This window comes from Panthera pardus, unplaced genomic scaffold (genome assembly GCF_024362965.1).
Source record: "Panthera pardus isolate Hobbes unplaced genomic scaffold, ASM2436296v1 HiC_scaffold_7, whole genome shotgun sequence".
NCBI lineage: Eukaryota > Metazoa > Chordata > Mammalia > Carnivora > Felidae > Panthera > Panthera pardus.
In genome coordinates this window covers 10,026,427-10,043,959 of record NW_026527002.1, presented here as the reverse complement: position 1 = coordinate 10,043,959, position 17,533 = coordinate 10,026,427, and the positions used below count along the sequence as shown (strand labels likewise).

General features: G+C 46.3%; 1 protein-coding gene across 2 annotated transcripts in view; it reads left to right on the top strand.

Annotated features, from left to right (window-relative positions):
• NSMAF (neutral sphingomyelinase activation associated factor) overlaps window positions 1-17,533 on the top strand; it is a 61,632-nt gene that overhangs the window by 42,413 nt on the left and 1,686 nt on the right. For both annotated transcript variants that reach the window (XM_019421277.2, XM_053896523.1), the window contains exons 13-30: window positions 201-377; window positions 1,812-1,891; window positions 2,444-2,534; window positions 2,630-2,693; window positions 3,646-3,697; window positions 3,794-3,914; window positions 4,317-4,448; window positions 5,216-5,258; window positions 5,806-5,969; window positions 7,465-7,573; window positions 8,904-8,962; window positions 11,481-11,548; window positions 12,368-12,435; window positions 12,845-12,968; window positions 14,445-14,528; window positions 15,683-15,833; window positions 16,248-16,350; window positions 16,499-16,608. In XM_019421277.2, coding sequence (XP_019276822.2) covers window positions 201-377; window positions 1,812-1,891; window positions 2,444-2,534; window positions 2,630-2,693; window positions 3,646-3,697; window positions 3,794-3,914; window positions 4,317-4,448; window positions 5,216-5,258; window positions 5,806-5,969; window positions 7,465-7,573; window positions 8,904-8,962; window positions 11,481-11,548; window positions 12,368-12,435; window positions 12,845-12,968; window positions 14,445-14,528; window positions 15,683-15,833; window positions 16,248-16,350; window positions 16,499-16,608 — 1,800 coding nt within the window. The remainder of the gene's footprint in view (window positions 1-200; window positions 378-1,811; window positions 1,892-2,443; window positions 2,535-2,629; window positions 2,694-3,645; window positions 3,698-3,793; window positions 3,915-4,316; window positions 4,449-5,215; window positions 5,259-5,805; window positions 5,970-7,464; window positions 7,574-8,903; window positions 8,963-11,480; window positions 11,549-12,367; window positions 12,436-12,844; window positions 12,969-14,444; window positions 14,529-15,682; window positions 15,834-16,247; window positions 16,351-16,498; window positions 16,609-17,533) is intronic.

Genomic DNA, 17,533 nt, shown 5'->3' with positions numbered 1-17,533 from the left:
CGAACCGTGAGATCATGACCTGAGCCGAGGTCGGACGCCCAACCGACGGAGCCGCCCGGGCGCCCCTCGTTTTCTTAAAATGTGTTTTTCAAAAACGCGTTGAAGGGCCTCCGTGGAAGGCACCTAGCTTTTACACGCTCAGTAACACGAAGCCAGCGCTCGCCCAGCTCGGTGGTGACCGCGGGCCCCGTCCTCCTCAGAGCACCACGTCGCGGAGCGCACGGCCGAAAGCTACACCCTGCAGTGGCAGCGCGGGCACCTCTCCAACTACCAGTACCTCCTGCACCTCAACAACCTGGCCGACCGCAGCTGCAACGACCTCTCTCAGTACCCGGTGTTTCCGTGGATAATAAACGATTACTGCAGCGCAGAACTGGGTAATTGCCGCCGCGCTGAGTTTGTAGAGGGAAGAATGGATTCTCACTGAGAATCTCAGTGAGAATCTCACTGAGAATGTGTTGAGTGAGAACACAACACTGAGTGTTGTGATATGTAAGCACGTTAGAACTCATCTTGATTTTTTGGTTTTTGGTTTTTGTTTTTTTTTTTTACTGAAGGTTGCTAATGTCCATTCTGAGACACTGGATACGTGTTCCATAAATTATATATGGGTTTCATAGGTGTCTTCTCCACTATCTCAATTTTTTTAGTCCTAACAAAAGCCCCGCCCCCCCCCATACTTCCGGAAAGACCTGCCCAGAAAGTAGGCGGACGATTTGAAGCCAGTTACCAGCGTTACCTCTAATTACCACGTTAGAAATACTTACGTTTTTCACTTTGAAAATTTGTTCCAGGTTGTCATAGACTTTTAAAATTCACGCTCAAAAATGAGATTGCGAAAAGTAATAATTATTCATTCCAGAACATGTAGAAAATACTGAGATATTTAAAGAAGGAAATAAAAACCATCAATAATTACATAAATGAGTGGCAACCATTTTAACTTTGTGTATTTATCTCTCAAATTACTTCTAACAGAAATGTGATTCTATTATAATTTTATTTTCTAGTATTTCTAAATAACGTACTGTGGGCAGTAAATTCTTTCTGACAGTTGACTGATTGAACCCTCACACTTGAAGGAAATAACAGATTTTCTAAGAACGAGAATTTATTTCTCTGCTAATATTCAGTCCCCAATTCTCAAATTGTGCTATAATAGAAAAATAAGAAAAATAAGGTTGACTATAATTCAAACTTAAACCGTAAATCTTGTAGAATACTAGCTTTTAAAATGTGTTTATTTTTGTTGTTTTCCTTGGAATATAGTGTTTTGTTTTTTTTTTTTTAATTTGTAGTTCTTTTTTTAAAAAATCAATATTCAGGGCATTTTCAATTAGAGATGCTACTCTTTTTTTTTTAATGTTTATTGAGAAAGAGAGTCACATGCGTTGGTGCACATGGGGGAGGGGCGGGGGGAGGGGGAGGGGGAGGGGTACAGAATCCTAAGCAGGCTCCAGGCCCCAGCTGTCAGCACAGAGTCCAACATGGGTCTCAAACTCACGAACCGGGAGAGAATGACCTGAGCTGAAGTCGGACACTTAACCGACCGAGCCACCCAGGCGCCTCTAGAGATGCTACTCTTGAGTGACTGTTGCTAACTTAAAGCTCAGGCTGCAACCGTTACAGCTGCATAAGTAACTATCAGAAACACTAGAATTCTAATGGGTCTGTCTCAGGTTTTTCAAAAACTATTTGTGGAAATAAATGTGTGCATGTGTATCTGTTGTGTGGGAAGTGAGGTTCTTAAGTATAAGCTTGTTTGCTTTATTTTAAATAATTCATTTTTTAAAATGTATTTATTTTTACAGATTTGTCCAATCCGGGAACGTTCCGGGATCTCAGCAGGCCGGTAGGGGCTCTAAACAAGGAACGGCTGGAAAGACTTCTGGTATGTGGGTTCGGGGATACCCGGCTTCTAAACAACTCCACGAGCCATGGCCTCTGTGTCCATAGTAACGGAAACTCATTTCTCCAAGACTTAGATGAGGACTATGCCGAGTGACCAGAGGCTCTACATCATATTTCTTCTTACTATCCTCTCTGCCCGCTGCCTTCCCCCATGGGTTTCGCTGCTCACCCGCCATTTGCATCTTTGGCCTACAATTCAGGAAGTAGGAGTTTACTGATCACTAGTTGACTGATTTATTTTCATGAAGGTGCTCTGGTAAATTGCTCAAGAGATGCATAAAATCCATTCTATTCAATCCAGCCCAGCACTGTTCCCACTGAGCCAAGAAAAGCAAAATACTTATCACAGGAATACTGTGTGTGCGCAGTTTTATTTTCTATTCCTTTTTTTTTTTTTCCTTCCTTCTATTCCTATTTAAGAGAGAAATTAGGGGATATAATGTATCCATGCCACGAGCTGAGGCTTTTACTACTTGGGTCAGTTGTTACTTTCCGGCCAGCACTTAGCAGGATCTTTTTCCATGTGTTGTAGAGCCGCTACCAGGAAATGCCAGAGCCAAAGTTCATGTACGGCAGTCACTACTCTTCTCCGGGCTACGTGCTGTTTTACCTTGTTAGGATCGGTAAGGTTCTTTACCCTCGCTCCCAAATGCGGTGTTATTTCACGTGGCGTCTTCGGTGACTCGGTGGTCTCACTTTACTCTGATCTCTCCTCTAGCACCGGAGTACATGCTGTGCCTGCAGAACGGAAGGTTTGATAATGCAGACAGAATGTTCAACAGGTTTGGCCTAATGCTTCCCTTACCGTGTTTTAAACCCTCTAGTTACAAACGTGCAATGTGTTTGCTTCCAAAAACTGGATACCAAAATGTCAAGAGATGTAAAGAATCACTGATTGGTATATCTTTTCCATTCAGGCTTTTTCTAGTCGTGGGTGTGTGTGTGTGTGTGTGTGTGGGTGTGTGTGTGTAACTGTAAGAACTTCTTTTAAATACAGCTTTTGTCCTGCCTGTTGCAGCCGCGTATTAGATGTTGAAGTTTTCCATATTTCCATATTATTACATGTTCTTCAAAACAGTGATTTTTTAAAATTCCCATATCATATCCTGATGTGTGCCATAATTTAAGTATTTTAGCAGTTTTTCTATTGTTGGACATCTAGACAATTTCTGACATTTTGCTATTCTAAATAATACTATTGAATATAATTCCCTTTGAGCATTTAACTTCTTTATTGTAAAGGTAATATTTCCTTGCAAAAAAAATCAGAAAATATGAAGAAGAAAATTAAGTTCACTTGGCCTCCCACCATGCTGAGATAATATTCATTGTTAATCTTTTCATCTGTGCCTCTCCGATCATTTTTTAAACTGTACGCTTGTTTATTTATAATTCCTTTTTGAAACGAGCTATTACAACGGCTGTGCTAGGTTTTCCGTGTCTAAGCACCGGCCGCTGTGTGTGCGGAGGCTCCCGGCAAGGACTTGGAGACACCCCATCTGGGTCTGTGTCCTTCCCCCGTGTCCCTCCCTGCATGAGCTCAGGGAGGTGTCTCTTCTGTAAAAGGGGATCCTCATACAAATGTTGAGAATTGTGAGTTAGAGAAGTGAGTCACTGCAGGTAAAGCGTAGACCAACACCTAGCTGCATAGACTGCGATGCGGTTGCTGTTTCACTCACCTGAGCGTTCAGATCAGTTGATTTTTTTTTTTTTTTTTTTTTTTTTTGTATTTAGTATTGCAGAAACTTGGAAAAACTGTTTGGATGGTGCCACAGACTTTAAAGAGGTAAGCGGTTATTAAAGCTAATGATCCACTGGGCTTGTGGTTTCCAACTGCTTGAAAAAATACTCGTTGCTCTTCCTTTCCTTCTGACACTTTCAGTTGATTCCAGAATTCTATGGCGATGATGTCAGCTTTTTAGTTAACAGTCTGAAGTTGGATCTGGGCAAGAGACAAGGAGGGCAGATGGTGGATGACGTTGAACTTCCGCCCTGGGCACGGAGTGAGTACCGCCGTGCAAGTACTGAATTACAACAGTTCCTCACCCGGCAGTGCCACTGGAGTACGATTATGTATAGTTGCCTGGGTGGTTTTAAATGACGGTGTGATTTTCTATGTAAATGAGGCAATACCAGTCCTATTCCAAATCAGAAATGGTCTGTGAGTCTAAGATGCAAAAACATTGATAGGTATTTGAAAGACCTAAATGTTGTGAACGTGACTTTTGCCACCCCCCGCTTCCCACCAAACTTTATATTTTATGTGATGGGGGCGGGGGGGGGGGGGACCTCATTAAGAAATATGTACCTCTTGCCTCTCCTAGAAGCTCTGTCTGCATACGGGCAGACAAGAAATGGGAGAAAACAAATGAAGACTGATGTTTTGATCAAGTCTGATCTAATAGGTCCCGAGGACTTTCTCCAGAAGAGCAAAGAGGCGTTGGAAAGCGGTTACGTGTCAGAACACCTTCATGAGTGGATCGATCTAATATTTGGCTACAAGCAAAAAGGCACCGATGCTGTTGGGGCCCATAATGGTACGTGATAGCCTCGGAAAGTTCCTATAGCCTTTGATAAAAGCGAAAGCAAACCCAAAATAAAAAATAAAATAAAAAAAGAAGAGGAAGAAAGAAAAACTGAGGCATTGGTGCGGCAGAAGCATCTGACACCCGCCTCTGGGATCAGACTGAGCCACAGAGGGGGAAGGACTTTTGCCTTAAGAACATCAACTTTACCGTGATCCCGAGAAGTGTTTTTCTACAGCCTTCCAGTTGTAGCATGTACTCTCCATCCCACCCAATAATCTCAAGTGAAACTCAGTCAGGATAGACTAGGAGAGCACGCTCCGTTCCTATGAAGGGCCCCAGAGTGTCTTATTAATTGAGCAGAAAGACAGACGCGGGCAGAATTCCACCTCCTCCTCAGTCTGGTTCTTACCGCCTCCAGGTTTCCGGTGTCGCTCATGAGGGTGGCTGAGCTGAAAGTTCGGGGCAGTGCGGGGTGATTTGTGCTGCCCCGGGGCGGGGGATGGGGGTGGGGGCCTGAAGTGCTGGTGGGGAAACACCCGGAGATAACAGACTGTCTGAGCTGCCGATGAGATTTTTGCTCTGCGAGAGATAATAGCCCGAGTTGATATTTATTGCCGTTGGATATTATTAGTCATTTTTGCAAAGTGATCATCAATTTCTTTGAATAAAAATTTAAAGCTGTTGAGTTTAAAAAAAAAAAAAAACAGAACTCTGTACAGCGTGTATATTATCTAAACATGACCTCTTTCAATAGTGTTTTTCATCTCCTTTTTCAGTATTTCATCCGCTGACCTACGAAGGAGGTGTAGACTTGAACAGGTATTTGTATGTCTGTAAGGAGTTTCTACTTAAGTTACAAAATACCTCTTTATCGGGGCACCCGGGTGGCTCAGTCGGTTGAGCGCCTGACTTGATTTCGGCTCAGGTCATGATCCCAGGATCGTGGAAGGAAGCCCCGTGTTGGGCTCTGTGCTCAGCATGGAGCCTGCTTAAGGTTCTCAATCTCTCTCTCTTTCTCTCTTGCCCCCCTTCCCTTTCTCCCCCACTTGTACTCTGTGTCTCTCTAAAATAAAAAAACAAGTACTTCTTTAAATGATTACTGCAGCTCTGTGAATAATAATACTAAGGTACGGAAATTTCACAATGAATAGTATCTTGCATTCACCACTAGGTACATTCCGGAGCCTCAGAAAATGATCGAACAACCTGTAATGAGGCTTCAGCAGTCCCGGCACATAGCTGTTGCTCAACAGCAGCTATGTGAGGGTTAACCTCTCGTGTTGACCTGCATCATTTGACGTTTATGCTTTCAAGAAACTAACTGGAACCTCGAGGTTCACTGCATTATTTGTGTTCTGTCCTAAAGCATCGAGGACCCTGACGAGAAAGTGGCCATGCTAACCCAAATCTTGGAATTTGGGCAGACGCCAAAACAGCTCTTTGTGACGCCCCATCCTCGACGGATCACCCCAAAGTGTAGAAGTTTCTCCCAGACCTGCGGTCATAATGCTCCCCTAGCAGATTCTCCAGGTACGTTTTGTAAAGGGAATAAACGCGAGCACCTTGTGTTGCTCTTTTCTGACGAAGATGTTCCGGAAGATTCTGAAGCGTAGCTGAAGTGGGAGCCGTCGCGTTCCCTGGAGGTGGGTGTGTTCGGCCATCTTACTGCAGTTCAGCCGAGAAACGACTCTGACAAGGCTGGTTTTGTCGCTGTTTTGTGTTTGACTACTGACTTCAGAGAAAACCAAGTTACTTTTATTTTCTGGTAGCGTTACTCACGTCACATGAGACTTGGCAGTACTCTGTTAGCATTCTGCTTCTCTTTCTTCTCTGTGGGTTTCCACGCTGCCGTTCGGTCCTTAGCCGCTCACACGTCCGCGTGGACGCGTCCTGGCCCTGCCGCTTCACCCGGCTCCTCCCGGCTCTGTCCCAGAAATGACTTCCTCCGTCCCGAGTTCTCCTCCTCCTTCCCCACACACAGGTCTTGAGTTCCAGGTGCTTTATTTTCTTTACTGGATTCTTTTTCCTTATTCAGTCATTTGACAGACATTTCCGGAGTCTCTCTCGTGTGCCAGGCATGTGCTACGTGCTCAAACTGAACTCGACCCTGCCTGTTCTCACATCTAGTGTTTGGAAAAGGAGGAAAGAATACTCCCCTTTATCCCGTTATCCATGTTGTACATGGCACGTAGGACAGCCTCAAACCCACCGGCTCCCAGAAGGAGTCTGACAGGACGTGGAACATGGGGAGCACAGTCACGTGATTTCTCCTCCTCCGCGCTTGTGCGTCTGTTCCGGGCACACACACAGCTTCGGGCTTGTGCACACACAGCTGAGTGCTCCCTCCGGCGTGGAGGCGTGGCTCGCAGGGGCCCTTGAGCCAGGGCTGGCTGGGAGTTCTCGGAGAGGTCATGTCCCGCGGGGTTAAGTCATAGAGACCATAGGACTGTCTTGTGATGCCTCTTAAACCTGTGCCCTGTTTAGTCAGCAGGCTCATACCACTGTCTTGTGATGATTTGAAAGGGTAATTGTGCCAGCCGCTCATAAAACAGGAGGGATGGCCTCGCTGGTCCCGTCCGGGGGCACTCGTAGCTCTGATCGTATCTCTGCTCTCTCTCCCCCTCAAAACCAAAAGGACAACGCAGCATTTTTCGGAAACGGGTTTTTGCAAGATTACTGACAAGGAAGTAGTTACTCAGTCTGTGTTTCCTGAGGTTCCTAAGCTAGGGGCGAGTGAAAACTTTGCAGACGCTGATAAGAGTCTAAAATGACTTCAGTTACCGCGTAGGTACTTTTTAGTCTTTCCCCACAGGATTTTTATCTTACTTAGATTATACATTTTATCATTTTCCCTTGACCGACATGGAGCTGCCTAGCAGGTACATTTCAAAGCAGTTCTATTTCAGTGGGGCATTTTGTTATCTTGGTCGTTTGATTTTAATAGAAAATATGGTGATTCTGGTATTTGTTGCCTGGGTTGCACGTTAGTAATCGGGTTGACTCACTTAGCAACAATTCAATGTAGTCTCTCCAGGTGAAGAGTCTTTTGAGGACCTGACCGAAGAAAGCAAAACACTGGCCTGGAATAACATCACCAAACTGCAGTTACACGAGCGATATAAAATCCACAAAGAGTAAGAGTGTCTCTGTGCCATCATGGCAGAGGTCGGGGTCTTGGCTTGGGGCCCCCGGTTTTACGTGGAGTCAAGGGGGTGGAAATTCTGTTTCAGTGCTGTCTTGATCGGTTTTTTATCCCCCGAAATGTCTGTAGTGATCAGCCATCTGAGGTCAGTGTGGCAAGGGAAACAAAGTTTGGCACAAAATGAATTTATGTCAGCATCCCATGCTGTCCTTTCTACCCCTGGTCTTTCTAGAGCACAGGATGGGGTCTGCAGTCAGCAGGTAGATTTGTGCCTCTCACGCTGGGGCGCACGGCCCCTCTCGGCTTTGATGGTGTGGAGCCGTGGCAGAAGCACAGTGTATCCTCCCTGGGTGTTGAATTTTACGGATATCGTAGGGGAGAATGTGTCTTTGTAAAAAAATTACAACAAATGTGTGTATTGAGAGAGAGAGAGAGATTAAAGTGCTAAGTTCGACAGGAGTTTTCAAAATAACACCTATCCTTTCAAAAAATGCGGGCCTGCTGTCAGACCCAGAGGGGTTTCGGGCGTTCAGACTTCTGCCGTCAGGTCATTCACGCACTGTGCTGGAAAGGCTTGAGAAGCACTGACGTCCCGTCAGCCATCCTGTCACAGATAAGAAAACGCCAGCTCAGGGGTGAGGCCCGTTGTCCTGTCCCACGGACACGGACGTCCCCTCCGACGTGCTGGTGCCACAGACACCGTTGGTCATGGGTGGAACTGAATGTGCCACCTACTTGAGACAAGTGGCTTCCTATCAGAGCACAGCCTCCTGAAAAGAAAGCGTCCTGCCTTCCTCATTACAACAGAGGCTTTCCCTTGTCTCAACTTCTCCACGTGACGCACAGAAAGAGGCCTTATCATCCAAGGCAGTGAATACGCAAAGGGTCCTTTAGGAGGAGATGGCGGAACCAGACAAGGGTGTCATCGTGAACAGATGCTAGGTAAATTCGACTCCGCCACGGAGCGAGCGAGCGAGCGTGAAGAAGAGAGGGGTTCGGTAATGTTGGGAGATGGCCCAGGAGAGTGGAACGGAAGGAGAGGCATCCCAGTTTTCCGGCTGTCAGGACGGTGTGCGACTCGGAATGTGGCAGCCAGGGAAGCCGGGAGTGGGGATGATTTCTAGCCACGGGCGTCGCCCAGATGAGGAGCTCCCTGGCGATGATCTGGCAGTGGCGGGTGTCATGGGGCGGGGGGACGGATCCGGCAGACGGATGTGACGAGGGGAATCCCAGGAGCTTGGTGAGATGAAATCGGAGACTCGGAAGAGACTCGCGTCTGGCACACGGTCGATGGTGATTTATCAGAGTCTGTTTTTACACAGGGCGGTTACTGGAATCGCAGTGTCTGGCAACGGCTCCTCCGTCTTCACCACCTCGCAAGGTATGTCCCCTGCCCGGAAGGTGGTTCGCCTGGAAGCGCGAAGCGTCCAAGTCGCGAAGTCTGTTAACTCTCGGTCAGGGGCTCGCACTTGAGTGTGCTGCCTCCCCACAACGTGAATTTTGAGCAGCTGTGGCGTTTAGCACGCAGCTTCCTCGTGGTTTGCCGGAAACGATCACGCAAGTGCCTTTCTGTTGCTGACAAGGTTTCCCGAAACTTAAGGGACAGAAAGCGCTTGTTTCCCACCTGCTTGCGCGGTGGGGCCCTTTCTGCCTCGGGGCTGGCTGAGGTCCCGAGCCCGGGGCCCGGCAGGGTGCCGCAGTGTCCAGCAGAGGGCGTCCCCGGGCGCGGAGCGTGAAGGGGCGCATTTGCCGCTCAGGTTTTCGTTCTTGTCCGCTGGTATATATTTCAGGGAGTTTGATGTCGATTTCAGCTGGAAACCCCGTTCATACACTGTTAATGTTCTTATGCGTTATCGAAGTATGTCTTCGCTGTCCTGCTTGTGTTTTACAGCTTGCTCTGACAGAGTTAGCAGCTGGCTGTTTTTTGAGGGTACTTCTTCTTTAGCGTTTTTCAGAGGAAATCCTGTTTTTTGTCGCCGGAGGTCAGCAATGGTGCTAACCAGACACCTCCAGATAAACGAGAGTTGCTACGCTCCGGTTCTGCAATTGTGGTTTACTGTCTGTAGCACGTCGTTCCTTTCCCTTCCCAGTACAGTCTCGGGTTTCATGAAACGGAATTTTCCACAAAGTCTAGAAAACGATTCTACTGTAGGGGCGCCCGGGTGGCTCAGTCGGTTGAGTGTCCACCTCTTGATTTTGGCTCAGGTCGTGACCCTGGGGTCGTGGGCTGGAGCCCCAAGTGGGCCTCCACACTGAGCATGGAGCCTGCTTAATAGTCTCTCTCTCTCTCTCTCTCTCTCTCTCTCTCTCTCTTTTTCCTCTGTCCCTCTCCCCCACTCACACGCTCGCTCTAAAATAGAATAAAAATAAATTTAAAAACATAAAGTGATCGTACTGTAGACCAAAGGGAGTTAACATGCAGGACACGCACCGGGCCCTGTTGGGGTCACGGAGGTGTTGCTCCGGTAGAAGGAAGCCATCCGTGTTTTGCCAGGATCCTGCCCGCTGAATGTGCCAGCATTATAACACAAGACAAATGCTTCAATCAGAGCCTGTGTTCTTAGCCGGATTTGTCTGACATGGTCTGTTAAATCCTTTAGTCCATTGTACTTGTATGACCTTGTAAAACCCTGAGTCTTAGGAGTGTCAAGGCTTTGCACCTCCGAGGCTTTTATTAAGCATTGTATCGCTTCTTTGTGAATTTGACAAGTAAAGGAGAAAGAGGGTTAAGTCAGAAGCTTTGGTTTTTTTCTGGTTTCTTTCTTCTGTTGATAAAACTTGTATTACTGATTTATACATATCGAGATCACCACCCCAAAGTGACCTTTCTTCCTCCCGTACGTGGTAGATGCGTTTAGTGACGTGAGCATTCGGCGGGGACCCATCACCTGTGAGCCTGGCTCTTACAGCCGCCTTTGACAGGATCACCCCCAGCATACGCAGGGAACCTTTGGTTTTGAGAACAGCATCCTTGTCCCCCAGGCTGGCTTATGGCTTTCTATAGGATGCCCCAAATTAGTGAGCTTTCGTAGACCCTGGGGTGAATACTCAAAAATGCCCAATAGGAGGGGCATTCTTTAGAATCACAAGCACTGTTGGAAAGAGTCTCAGAAGTAATTGTGCCCCACAGGGTGAAGTTCAGGTAATTGTGCCCCACAGGGTGAAGTTCGGGCTTTGTTTCCAAGCTAATCCTGGAGAATTTTCAGTTTTACGAAGTCTCAGGGCTCGTGTGTGTTGGTGTTGCAAAAATTAGGTTGAGAGGTTACCTTTTACTATACAGAAGAAATTGCCTAAAACTCATTCGGCGCCTTTTATTTATCGTGTTATACGTTTACAGATTAGGAAATGAGTTGTTACATGTTTCAAATATGGGGCGTTTGGAGCTCATTGTAAGTTTTGTGAATCTTGGTTTTTAAAGAAATTGTTTTGCTACACCTTTGTTTGTTAGGCAAGGACATTATAATCCCTACTTTATTATCCTTTAGAAAGTCGAGTGGTTCTTCCATAAATGCTAATTCAAGGGTACCACACCCTAACTGGGCTGTTTAAAAAGAAAAAAAAAAAAACAGATATTGGCAAGATTTTTGTTTTCATTAATTCAAAATTGCTGTTTTACTTCTCTTTAACTTTTAACTCCTGTCAGTGACTGGGCCAGCTCTGTGTTCAGCCATGCTGAAATGTCAGCAGTGTGCTGGGCCCGTACTGGTATGTTAACTTCCTCGTCCAGGGGTTACAGGTCACCAGTGCTGTGGCCCCAGATGGGCCACAGATCAGCCCCCCACCTGCCACCCAGCTCTCCGTAAGAGTGTGCCACTGCCTGCTGGCCTCTGGCTGTTCTTTGTCCTCTGTAAGGGTCAGGAAATCTTTCTCACATGTCTGCCTTCTCGTTATTAAATTAGATTCCACCCTGAAGATGTTTTCTAAGGAATCCAAAATGCTACAAAGAAGTATATCCTTTTCAAATATGGTGAGTTCATTTTACTTTTAAGTCAGCGTCACCATGGAAATTCACATAGCACTTTGTTTTCAACACACGTATAATGGCATTTCATTTCTCCCCCAGACAATTGGGTTTATTCCTGTGTAGGTGTGCACAGAATGCCCGAGTTAGATTAGTTCTAAGTTCAATTTCAACTTTTTTCAGGGTACCTCTTTCTCATAATACCGTGTTTTCGTTTGTAGCCTAGAAAATTTGAAGTACTACTCAGTAGAATTCTCTACTTAATAAATCTGTGCTTTTCTGGAACTATCTAACTAAATGTTTCTGTAGTTTATAAATAACTTGTGTTTCTGAGTTGATAGGACACCTAATACTAGAAAACCAGTTCTTCTGAAAAAGACACACTTTATTATTCATGTAAACCATCCGAAAGGTTTTGAAATTCCCTAAAGAATTTTTGAAGTCCTCCCTACACATGGGAAGTGTATGATCCAGAGAGGATTCTTGAGGATAAATAAAGCCCCCACCTCTGCCCACCCCACGATTCACCTGTGTTAGGATTTTCTCTAGCCCAGGGCCACGAGAGCCATCCGGAGCCCCTGAAAATCCTCAGGCTAGACCCGTGTGCACTGCACACACTTTGACCTCCTTTCTTATGTTTGGGAGGAAACTAAGCCTCTGGAATTGGCCGATTGAAAAAAAAAAAAACTCCCTGAATATGAGGAAGGCCAAAATAAGCAGAATGTGAGCATTAATTTGGCAGGGGAGGGCTGCCAAGATAATTTCACCATGTTCGGGATCTGCTGATTATCGTAAACCATTAATGTCAAACCATTTGTATTTCAGGCTTTATCATCTTGTTTGCTTTTGCCAGGAGACGCCACGGTCATCAGTTCTTCGTGGGACAACAATGTGTATGTATCTGCGCGGGCTGCTCGTGTAATCCCTCGCGTGGCCCCGCTGTCTTTGCGAATGAAAGGCAGGAAGGGCCAGGTCTTCCGCTGGGGAGACATACTACAGAAGGGTAGTGCTGATGGCTTTGACTCTGCATTTGAATCTAATAAGTTCTCCAACTGGACTCTGTTTTCCTTTGTGTGTTAAATGGAGGTGAAAACACAGATGAGCCAGACCTGGAGATTTCTAGCTTTAAATTCAGATTTTGAGTATTTTGGCCTGATAACAGGAGAACAAATAAATTTGTCATTCTAGTGGGCCTGAGTAAGTAGAGAACTAAAACGATAGAATATTCCTTGAATATGTGTTTAAGGGTCTTAAAATTAAGCTGGAATGCTTTTTAATAGTTCTCATTATCTTGTCTGTTAGCTATTTTTATTCTATAGCATTTGGAAGACGCCAGGACACGTTAATGGGACACGACGATGCCGTTAGTAAGATCTGTTGGCATGACAACCGGCTGTATTCCGCATCGTGGGACTCCACAGTGAAGGTTTGCATAGAATTTCTAGCTTAAAATGTTAGGATAATACAAGTATTATAAACCATTCCGCTGTCTGTTCATGTGTTCAGTCACTTCACTATTTTTCATGAAGTGTATAAGTGATATATAAAGATCCTGTATGTTAATGCCTTTTTTTTTTTTTTTAATATTAATTTATGTTTGAGGGAGAGAGAGAGCAAGCATGAGCAGGGGACGGGTAGAGAGAGGGGAGACTGAGGATCCAAAGAGGGCTCTGCGCTGCCAGCAGAGAGCCCAACGCAGGGCTTGAACTCACGAACTGTGAGATCATGACCTGTGCCCAAGTCGGAAGCTGGATGGACTGAGCCACCCAGGCGCCCCTGCCTGTGTGTGTTTAATGTGTGCACCTCTTAATAGGAAGTCTTCATGACTTTTGTACTGTGCGCTCAACCAGGGGGTTAAATGAGGTGGAACAGTTGGACCCCTGAATCACACAGGTCGGAACTGCTCAGGTCCACTTATACGTAGATTTTTGTTGGTAAATTCATACACTACTGTAAATCTATTTTATGATTTTCTTACCATTTTATGTTCTGTAGCTGATTGTAAGATTACAGTCTATAATACATATAAGATGCAGACTAGGTTAGCTGTTTATGTTGTAAGACTTCCAGTCCACAGTATGCGATCAGTACAGTAGTTAAGTTTGGGGAGAGTCAAAGTTATAAGTAGATTTTCAAGTGCATGGCGTGGCGGGGGGGAGGGTAGGGGTGGTCAGAGCCCTAACCCCTGCATTGTTCAAGGGCCAACTGTATGCAGTAGGAGTCCTCTTATCTCACAGTTGGAACTAGCAGTTAATCAAAAAACATCAAGCTGAAGTGGGGAATCATGAAAAGAAAATGCATTCGACTTAAAGTTAGAACATACAAACGCACACGCCTTCACCATTCTGTCGACGTGGGGCATCCATGGCCTCCGCTTTGGAATCCTGCCCAACTGTCTGGCAGAGACCACACCAGCGTTCACCATCCTCAGTTTCCAATTTGCATTTATGTAAAAAGCAAGCAGGAACCTAAAACTATTAGAATTCCTTCCGGAGTTTTTCAGGATTTCCCCCCATTCTTATAGACAAATTTTCTCGCTCGCAGCCGCATTTTGGCAATTTTTTTCGGTGACTTGCCTTTTTGGGTCTTCTCGAAACGTCACCGGATGCCACGGCACTTCTGCAGTCAGGTTCCCGTAGTTCACACGAAGACCACGACGACGACAGCAGGTGCAAAGGACAGAAACAGACACAGGTGCAGTCGACACGGGGCAAGCGCCTGTGGCAGGAACAGAAGCGTGGGCAGTGCAGGGAGGGAGCCAGAAACACTTAGTCACAGCTGTGTTTTGTTGGCAGATAGGTTAAATGGGAGTTGGTCGGTCAAGGGCGCTTTTCTTGGATGTGTTAGAAATGCTTTCGCTCTGAATGTTTGCAAATCCCTCCCGTGACACGTTCTACCCTAGGTGTGGTCCGGGGTTCCTGCAGAAACGACATGCCCCAAAAGACACCGGTTTGACATGCTGGCCGAGCTGGAACACGACGTCAGTGTGAGTACCAGCAAAGACACGCCTGAGTCCGAGGGAGGGTGGGCTGTTCTTGGTCTTACCTGTGTTTTCATTTTTTTGCTTCATTTATTTCGCTCATGGGAGGAGAGCACGGGCTCCCCGTTCTTTTGACTCGACTCTTTGGGTTTCCAAGTCTACTTTGCTTTTTTTTCTCCGATTTGCTGTTTCTCTGAGAATCAGCTACCGTCCGGTCCAATTTCTGAGCATGACAATGAATATTTAGATCCCCTCGAACTATTTGGGGCAAGAAAGTATGCCCCATCATCTCTCATGTTTTCCAGCACATTAGTAGAAGGGACTGTCTAGCGTGACACTCTCCAACAGCCAAGAACGTAAACCTGGTGTTGGGTGGCCCGGGCACACATGACCTGGGGCAGAACCAGAGCTCGCACTTGGTTCCCCTCGCTCGTTCCACAACCAGTGGGTCGCACAGCTGCTCCTCCCACTGGAGCTCACGGTACTCTTTTCTCTGAGATGGTGACCTGAAACCTGATTTGCGTGGTCGACAGACGAGCTAAGGTTCAGAAATATTTACGGAGTATGTAATTCCAGGCGGGCACGCAAATATAACCCGAGAGATCCCCATTTCTCCGAAATCCCTCAAATAACATGGATCACCTGTGCTTCAGTTTGGTACCTCGTTACAATTTGTAATTCACAGAGTTATTCAGAAACTGTTGATTTTAGGCTATTAAAAAGAATTTCTTGTAACATTTTTTGAGACAGTGTGAGTGGGAAAGGGACAGAGAGAGAGGGAGTCACAGATTCCGAAGCAGGCTCCAGGCCCGGAGCTGTCAGCACGGAGCCCGACAAGGGGCTCGAACTCTCAAACCACGAGATCATGGCCTGAGCCGAAGTCGGCCGCTGGACCGACTGAGCCACCCGGGCGCCCCAATTTTAAGCTCTTTTAAAACTGCATTCCGTTTACGTTGGCAATATTTCATTTTGTTCACTAGCATATGAAGAATTTCATTTTTCAGTAACTGCGTAGGCGACGTTGAAACACGTCTGCATTAGCCACATCAGTACACTGGCCGTTAGAGCTTAACCTTCATCACGTGCACATAGTCGAGTCAGCCTAGGGAAACCGTGATGACCGTAATTCTAAATGGATTACGTTATGTTTCCTTCCTCAGGTAGATACAATTAGCCTAAATGCCGCAGGTACGATGTTGGTCTCAGGCACCAAAGAAGGCACAGTGAGTATCTGGGACCTCACCACGGCCACCGTACTGCACCAGATCCCGTGCCATTCGGGGACCATACGTGATGCTGCTTTTAGCCCAGGTAGTTTTATCCTTTTTAATACAGAGGACACTGGGGGAATCAGAATTATTATCTTGAAATCGTAAGAATGTAAAAAGAAAAACAGGCTGCCGATAGAAGTAGTTTTGCCCGTATCCAAGGCTGCTTCGTGGCAGAATACGGGCTACTTGGGCCATTTGTACCTCCAGGAGAGCTACGGCGGACGCTGCTCTTAATTCGCCAGCTCACCAAAGGAACGGATTTATAGTGCGCGGGTGGACTCACGCCAAAGGGTCATCGGCCCAGTGTCTTAGAAATAAACATTTCCACGAGAGGAGAGTCCTTGGTTAAGTACAAGTAGCTCAGGGAAAATGCAGGCGAACGCTATGCCAGAGATGAAACGTCAGAACGCTCTAGAACACACTTCTGAAGCTGTAATTGTCTCTCGCGTTACAGACAGTCGCCACGTCCTCAGCACAGGTGCAGATGGCTGTCTAAACGTCATAGATGTGCAGACGGGAATGCTCATCTCCTCTATGACTTCAGACGAGCCCCAGAGGTACGTTCTCTTGCTCGCGTTACTAGTGGACGAAGACGTTTACGGACAAGCTCGTGATCGTGACATTTGGGCTTGCTTTGGCCGGCGTGGATAGGGCCCTTCCTTCATGGCAAATGACCAAATGACTGTTTCTAAATCATTGTTGCAGGTGCTTCATCTGGGATGGAAATTCTGTTTTGTCTGGAAGTCAGTCTGGTGAACTGCTTGTCTGGGACCTCCTCGGAGGAAAGCTCAGTGAGAGAATACAGGGCCACGCAGGTAAGCGGTTATGCAGTTGACTTGACCTTTCTTCCTAAAATGCTGAACTCCAACCTGCTTTTCCCATCAGGAAACCTACCTTTCCCAGGCAGAAAACACCCCACTGCCCTCCACGTCGTAAACGTTCCCCACGAGCATCTTCGTTGGCCAGGTGACCCTTCGGGACCGAGATTTACGTTGACTGACTCCAAAAAGGAAGTTTTTGCATTAACTCCCACTTGGAGAATTAAAAACCATAGTAAAAGCTGCAACTTTTTTAAGTACACGCACAAAGTTTTTTAAAAACCCCAAAACAGCACAAAAGTAATTAATTTCAGTAAAAACGATCTTCCTCCCACCACTGACCCCCTTCCTCCCTGTTCTCCTTTGAGGACTTCCTTCCAGTTTGCGTCCTGGGTGTGGGTGCACCCTTACTGTTGAGACGAGGGATGTGTTGTACGTGTATGAAGTATTCTGCCCTTTTCTTCCCACCCAGTATCCCCTGGAGACTCGCTGTATGTGCTTCTATTTGCGCGGTTGCCTCCTCATCTCAAAGACTTATGGTCTTTAATTCTTCTAGTTTCTAAGGTTATAAGTATCTGCTTTTCCACTGTGACCAGGAACTTCCCCCCGACATCCTCTTCCCTCTGTCCTTTGGTGACATGGTTATCTCGTCACGTTCTAAAGTGACCTGCGTAGGTCATTCGCAGTTTACCGGCTTTAAATAACCTTCGACCCTGTCCAGTAAATGGACTTCGCAGCCTCACACCAATTCCTTACCTCTTCCTCTCGTCCGTCTCCTGTTATCGTAGGTATATACTTGCATTCTGGTGTCACTCCTAATCCTCCGTTATTTCAGCTTTCCACGTGAGCGGTTTCTCATTCCTCGCACGTTCCTTGTGCCAAGCAGTTATTTTTCATTGACACACCGATTACAGGGTGAGAG